The 7,785-nt window shown below is 32.9% G+C and overlaps 1 protein-coding gene across 1 annotated transcript; it reads right to left on the bottom strand.

The window, feature by feature from the left end:
* Nucleotides 1-3,751: 3,751 nt before the first annotated feature.
* Nucleotides 3,752-7,718, bottom strand: LOC140982495 (DET1- and DDB1-associated protein 1-like). The gene is made up of 4 exons (XM_073449030.1): nucleotides 7,432-7,718; nucleotides 5,317-5,377; nucleotides 4,539-4,600; nucleotides 3,752-4,116 (listed from the first exon to the last, which is right to left on the bottom strand). Exons 1-4 carry the CDS (start codon nucleotides 7,513-7,515, stop codon nucleotides 4,009-4,011), a joined length of 315 nt encoding a protein of 104 aa, XP_073305131.1. The 5' UTR covers nucleotides 7,516-7,718; the 3' UTR covers nucleotides 3,752-4,008.
* Between the last annotated feature and the right edge of the window lie 67 nt (nucleotides 7,719-7,785).

The raw sequence follows: 7,785 nt of genomic DNA, 5'->3' as shown, positions 1-7,785 counted from the left end.
TAATAAAATATAATTAAAATATATTAATTAATTAATAAAGAAAATACAAACTAAACAAAACAAAAAATATTATTTTATTATATAATTTAATAAAAAAATTGTCATGATTTTATATTTATATGTATAATTATGTAAATTTACATTAAATTTTATTTATATTTATATTATTGAATTAATTAAAAGATAAATATATATAGATATAGATTAGATAAATATATATAGATTAGATATATATATGTACGTATATTGGAATTAATTAAAATCCACTAATATATAGGTAATAGAAATAAATAGATTATATATTCTTGGATTATATTAATCTTTTATAGGTAATAGAAATAAATAGATTATATATTCTTGGATTATATTAATCTTTTATATAGGTAATAATAATAGGTAATAGATTAATTGTGATCAATATTTTTGTAATGACCAAATTAATTCTAATAAGTCTGCGCCTTATAATAATAATAATAATAATAATAATAATAATAATAATAATCTAGTTAAATACAAATTTTAATTCATTAATTACGTTCAGATGGAGCATTTTAAGTTGAAAAAAAATTAAAACTTGGATTCCAAATATATGGCCTCAATTTCTCTTAACAACTATTATGGAAGGAGTTTAAATTCAGAAATGATAAGATTGGAAATTGCCTTCAATTGAAGCAATCAAAACAACTGAAGTAAACTTGATCAGAAACCTTTAATTTCAAAGAGCTAAATCCAAAAAGTACCCTAAGTTAATTTAAATAAATTTTGAAATAACATTTGATCAGTATAATCTTGTTAAAATTTCCACTACAAAAAAAAATTTCTGATTTAGCGACGGATTTTCCGTCGCCAAAACTGTTGCTAATTTGTGAGAAAGATTCAGCTCTGCCAGTCCTGCCTTTTGCAGTGCCCCTATGATCGAATGTGAGCAAGTTTTTCCGGGAGGTTGGCCGCCTATCCTAGATCTTCCCATTTCCAAGAAGATCCCCAGCGACGTGAACCTTGGGGAAGGAAGAAGAGGAACTCTCGGGGCCAATTGTTGTTGGATCTGGCAAGTGATCGGAGTTTAGTCTGAATTTGCTCTAGAGCTTCTATTCGAGGAAGAACAACTAGACGAGTACGGTTCATATCTCTTTGTTCTTTGCCCTGGCCCGGCTCACTGATTTTTCTTTCTTCCTCAGTATCGCTAAAGTAACAATTTCGCAAACATATTGCGACAGTCTTTCAAAAATCGTCGCTAATTAGCGACGGTTTTGAGTAGCTAAACCGTCGTTAATTTGATATTAACAGTCGCTAATTAGCGACGGTTTATATCAAAAACCGTCTCTAATTAGCGAAACCGTCGCTAATTAACGACATTTTTTAAAATAGTCGCTATTATAAGAATAACTTTCACAAATTATTAGCGACGGTTCATAAATTATAGAACCGTCGCTAATTTCAAAACCGTCACTAACGAGATATATTTTTTGTAGTGTTCATGGTATTACTTTAAACGAGTTTAAATCAATTCAACCAAGGGATATTTTGTGCACAAAAACAATTTACTTAGACATCTTAAGTTTGTTGATATGAAAATTTTGAAGCAAAATAAAAGTTAGGATTTTTTTAAATGTAACACACGAAGATTTAATAAAAGTCCACCTAGACATGTCTGAAAGAAAATATAGAGGCTTCTGCTGCTAGGGTTTTCGGGAAGGGCTTGGATTTTTCGACGTTCAAGCTAGACTTGGTCGTCCTCGGGTTATCTTCTAGACACCGGCGTCGTGACCTCAGCAGCTTGCTAGTTTGTTGTAATAATCTTAAGCATATTAGTAATATGATCTTTTGAATAAGTTATTAAGTATTCTAGGTTCATGTTCTAACATATCTGAATTTAGGTGGAGATAATTCTAACTCATGGGGACCTTGAATAGATACAGAGAAAATGAATACCACCATTTTTTATGTTTTGTTCAGGAAGGCAAAAAAGTGTAAGATTGAAAGGAATATCATATTCCTCAATTATTTTCTCTTATTAATAATATTGAAATATAATAATTTAGAACTTTGTCTCTTTAGACAAACAAGATTTTTTATAATATTGAAATTTATCCTTAGATATTATATAACTGGTTAAAAGAATTTATGTCCTAATACAACTTTTATTTCCATATGATACTTTTGTAAAATGAATTCTAGGTCAAATATAGTATATAAATAAGATATCAATGTTGCAGCGTGCATGGGGTTTTCAAAGAGAAAACGGAGAGTAGAAAAACTTCGCACGAAGAACGAAGATTTACTTCAGTGAAGATTTTGCGTGGTTGACTCACAATATTTGCTGTGTTGTCGTGCGTGTTGGAGACACTCGTGTACAATGTTGGTTGAGGGGTTATATTTGTGACTCCGGTTTAGGCGATAGAGTAGTTGCATATGTGGTTTTGGGTTTGGTTTATTTTGGATGTAATTTATTTTCTTGAGTTGACAAGGAAGATATTTTTAGAAGTTTTACTAGTATTGATTTTTGTAAACTATTTACAATTTTCTAGTGAATATTTTGTCCTATGCCGTCGCGCAAGTATTTATACTTGTGCATATTTAAATATATCGTATTCTACTTATTAAAGTTTATTTGTGTGTTAAATTAATATATTCCGTTCCATGTAGTAAATAGGTGTTGACAACACCTGCACACAACACTTAAATCTGATAAACATAATTTACTTATTTTCTGTACTTTTATGTTAAATAACCCAACAAGAAGTTTTTGGACTATGATAAACAAGTATCTTTTTAATTGCTACGTATTATTTTGGTTTTTGTTAATTAAAAAATTATAGACCGGGTAGATTTAAAATCTTGTTCAGCCAATTAGGACACTATGCCTTGTTATATATTGCACTGTGCATCCGTTTTGATCCTCGACGTGCTGAAATTTTTAAAAGGAGTTTGTTTCACATAACTTTTTAAAAAATAAATATATTCTTAGAATGCGTATTGTGTGCATGGTAATTTAGAGGAAATTTATGGGTTGGGAACCTTATTTTCAAAAGGAATAGAGTATAATTTTTGGGCAGCTATGTATGCGATGGGTGGGAAAATGAATTTTTTTTTAAAAAGTTTTGATGATTTGTAGTGAAGTATGACTAATTATGGACTTTGGGGCGTCGGGGTTCGGATAGGTGCTGTTGTACCATACCTGAAGTCTTTGAGAGTTGTTCTTCAGGTCGGTGTTGCTCTACCAAATCTGGATATTTGATCGAATGACTATGACTTTTAACTGGAGAAAATTCCGAACCACACTTCAAAAAATATAATAATCAGTCCTTCATGAAAGAAATTTTTTAAGGAAAAATGACTCTTTATATTGATGAATAATGGTTAAGTGACGGTATTTTACAAGTTCAAGTCTAGCATTTTTTTGAAAATAAATGTGTACATGAGAGTTATTTTTGTGCGAAAGGATTTAAGAAAAAAATGTTTAATTCATTTCTTATATATGATTTCTGTTATCTCCCGAAAAACTTGTTGAGCCTCTGGATTCACTAGTTTTCACCAATGAATGTTAGAAAGATTGGGGTATCGTTGGCTAGTGAGGATGAGCAGTTCGTAGTGGACACTTATTCGAGCCATTTTCGTTTCCGCAAAACTGAATTTTATGGAGTTATTGACTTAAGGAAATTATGTGGTGCTGAATTCTTATTTCCCGCATTATATTTACGTTTCTGAATATTGTTGATGAGTTAGTGTCTTCGAAGTTAAAGTTTCGAGTTAAGTTTAGACGAACAAATGGCACATCACTTTGATGATTTTTATTGGACTGAAATGACGAAGTTTGTAGCTTTTATGTTTCTATCTATACACAAGATAAAGAAATTTTAAAATGGAGACAGCCAAGGCCCCTGCTGTTCCTAACCAATCAAGTTATACATCTCTCCGTTTACAAAAATGCAAAAAATGCAGAACAGACAGACTTATTCACTGTAGTTTACCTCTAAATCATGATAGCATTACAAACATAAAACAACCTCATGGTTCATATGCATGCTTAAAAGTGTCTGAAGCAGAAGACGACCTCGGAAGCTTAGATGCACGCTCCGGGGTTGGACTGTCGCAAGAAGCTCTCTTGAGTCTCAACTGCAAAATCATATTACAAGATAAACAATCTTTGGGCATAAGATTCTTTAAACTAAGGCGTAGACTTTGGGGTGAAATTCATGACCATAAGAATGGAGTCTTACATAAGAATGGATTGATAATGGAGTGGTTTTAACTAATGAAAACAAGATTAGAAATCCGTGTTTAACATGGTTTCACTTTTGATACAAACCGTTGGAGACACTGAAGTACAAAGGGATAGAAATCGTTGTATCAAAAATAAGAATACAGTTGAAAAATCAACTTGACATGAAGGCATTGAGCATTATTTGTCGATTAGGGATCACCAAGACACGAGTTTTTTTAGCACACCATTAGAACTAAGGCTCAAAATAAAGATGATAATCAGAAAGCCATCTCATCACAAGATAGGAAAAAGGAAAATCATGAAGTACGCTAACCTTTTGTTCAGCATGCTTGTAAAAGTGTCTTAAAAGTATGTTTTTTGCTTCGGCAGCTATCACTGCAAAATGAAATAAAAGAAAAGTTGAGAATACAGCGTAAAGAAACCATATTCATCCGTTATCAAAACTGCAAATTATTTGTGCAACCTACTCGAAATCACATCTATTAGATCGAACTCTCAATATTATTCTTGGCAATGCTAAAGCTTTCGATCACTTCGATGTATATTTATTTGATACAGGAAGAAATGGTGCAAATGTGCAGACTATGCGAAATCTCAAGAGATATACAGGCTTTGTTTAATGGTTTCTCATGGAAAAAGTTTTCTGCTCCAAAAATAAAACCATTCTCACGTTATTTTCGTTTGTCTCCTTCAAAAATATTTTCACATTTTACATCTCTTAATATATCATTGTGTTTAGTTCAAATTTTCATCGCTTCTCAAAAATATTTTATTTTTGTATTATGTTCTAACATAGCATACTAAATATAAATATCAGACATACTAGTAAAAAACTAAACAATTACATCACATTCTTAGATGATACGATATCTGCAGTAAAAATATCTTGTCGGAAAAGAAAGTCATATATAAATTACGTCACCAAAAATATATTTTCAAAATCAAACTCCAAAATGTCGAATATAAAACTAAACACTACCATGCTGAAATATGGAAAGAACATGAGAAAGATGTAACATGCAAATTAAAATAAGAAAGATGGGAATCTACTCTCAAATATGGAAAATAGGTACATCAAATTTTTTTATTACCTTGATTAGGCGGTGGAAGGGTGCGATCATGAGTTGGGTGATAAGTAGCGGGTGTCATTTTCTGGATACACGAGTAACACAACCAAAGTATGTGAGAAACAATTGTTCGAGTTTCCCACAAACATGGCACAACTAAAAGGAAATTCGTTATAGCTCTAGAAAATAAATAAGCAAGTCATGGACTGCTAAGTAAAGGATAAACCTAAACATTAATGTAGAAACATAAACTAAGTTGAAATCACAATCTCTGAGAACAAATGATATTCATTTTGCATTCAAATCTTTTGGGGAAGATTGAGAATCATAAATTCTAGGTCATCACAGACTTCAAACGTAAAATAATATTATGCAACCGATGAACCCAATGGTGAAGCACTTGGTTTCCCAGGATCGTGGTCTCAAATGTAAGCCACGCCTAGTGCATGTGACAGAGACATTGTATTAGAAAAATCTATGAAAGAGTGTGCTTAGACACAATAGCTTGTCACATCTGTGCCCTGGAGTATACTACAATGGAGGCGGACTAACCTACAATCTTGGGTACCTCAGGAAAAGAAAGGAACAAAACAAAACATGAAACATGTATTATGTATAAGTGTGTGTTTGTGTATGCAAATGTACGAAGACAGGCAGAGAAAGGAAAGCCCATAACCAACGACAACCATTTAAATGATAGCATTTTAAATTGATTCTCTCTTTCGAATGAATTTATCTTCAACTGGAAAAATAAGGTAAATTTGCACTTGCTATAGAAATTTGTGCAGATTTTTCATACTAGACCAATCACCGGTATGTCCTATTTCAATAAATGAGCATCAAACAATGAATATGTAGCCAATGAAGTGGTGGACTGCGAAACAAGTTTGAATTCAAAAGTTAGCTGAGGAAAATATTACTAATACTCTTGAAATTAGATCCATCTGAATCTTGCATATCTTAACCTATCAAGTTAGAGAAGCTGTCTAGCGTGGCTTCCGTGAAATGAGGAAATCAAGACAACCAAGAAAATTCGTGAAAGACAATGCTTTCTTCGACAGTGTGACCCAAATCTTACAAGAAAGTTGAATCTTTAGAGAATCTTAAGTGGTTAATTATGTTTGCCAGTAATTACAAATGAACAAGGTGATGTGGTAAGTTATGGACAAGCACATTTTTCCATCTTCAAATCTCAGCCCAAATCACGGTAGGAATAATATTCTTCGAAAGACCAAGTGAATGCGAGAGGGCAAGAAAAGTATGACACTTTGGGGATTTACACCCTGAAAAACAGAAAGAAACACTACTAATACCACACAAGGAACAAAATATAGAACAACGATGTTGTCTTATAGGCAACCTGTTGGTATGCAATTCTTTTATGCCTATGAGCTTCTAGACATGTACCCTTACTCGGTTCGTTAACCGCAAATTACGAAAATGATCACAGTTGGAAAACATTCACCACGGTTATCATTGGTAGGAAAATAGCTAGAATTGATATCCAACAACTGCCGTGTCCGTTATAATAAAAAACCAGTATCTAAATAACGGAAGCCGATCCTTTACACAAAAGACAACAATTCCGTTACGCGACAGCAAGACACGTGCTCATCTAATCCAACATACACGTCTCACACAAATCAAATTCCAATAGCACAATAAAAAACATAAATGAATGCCGATCAAACTACTAGCAAACAGAGATACACAACACAGTAAACTAAAATTAAGATCATAGAACTAAGCACTGTCCACTCGATAATTCTTCACCAAATCAAAGCTTTTAACTGTCAAAGGCCACAGCATTTTTCCATAAAACCAAAAAACCCCAATTCTTGAACCAACAAGGTAATGCAGTAACACAACTCAAAACAACACAGTCAAAGGCAAAGCTGAGACTTATAAAAAGACATCAATGAACAAATACGCCCCAATTGCAAAAGGGACCATAAATCACAGCCTCACGAGTCCACTAAACAGTTAAAGATTCAATCATTTCGGCAAATCCATTTCTCAAACACTCACGCACGAGACTTAGAACAAAAGACAACTTAACCACAGAAGATGAATAATTGATGGGATTCTACTAAAAAAACAAATGAGGTGCAACAAAAAGAAAATTGAGTCGAATATTACCGATGAATTGGAAGGATCATTGGGTTTGAACTGGCTGAAGTTGTGAGGATCGATACAAGGCCAACTACCCAGCATTGGTTTCATCCGTCGTTCAAAAACAGGAGGAGATTACGGTGAGTGGAAGCGATAAAGAGAAAACTAACAGATATATACAGAGAGAAATTGGGAGTTGATTTGCAAAGCAAAGGCATATAGGTGGCAATTGGCGTTACAAGGCAGGTGGTGTTGGCAAATTGCATTGCAAAAGAGAATCTTAACATTGACTGCAGCAGGTGAATTCATTTTGCCACTCATCTTTTCATCGTTTATATATANATTGGTATTATATGAATCCCGGGAACGTTAAAGCTTAGT

Source organism: Primulina huaijiensis, chromosome 8, assembly GCF_012295235.1.
Source record: "Primulina huaijiensis isolate GDHJ02 chromosome 8, ASM1229523v2, whole genome shotgun sequence".
Lineage (NCBI taxonomy): Eukaryota > Viridiplantae > Streptophyta > Magnoliopsida > Lamiales > Gesneriaceae > Primulina > Primulina huaijiensis.
Note: the sequence above shows the minus strand (reverse complement) of the source record. Positions and strands in the feature narration are given on the sequence as shown.

What these genes read in the sequence shown, in the direction of transcription:
- LOC140982495 (XM_073449030.1), bottom strand. Translation starts at nt 7,515, where the DNA reads ATGAAACCAATGCTGGGTAGTTGGCCTTGTATCGATCCTCACAACTTC. An exon ending in ATGATCCTTCCAATTCATCG is followed by an intron (nt 5,378 to 7,431) that starts GTAATATTCGAC and finishes TCGTGTATCCAG; the next exon opens with AAAATGACACCCGCTACTTA. An exon ending in CCTTCCACCGCCTAATCAAG is followed by an intron (nt 4,601 to 5,316) that starts GTAATAAAAAAA and finishes TTCATTTTGCAG; the next exon opens with TGATAGCTGCCGAAGCAAAA.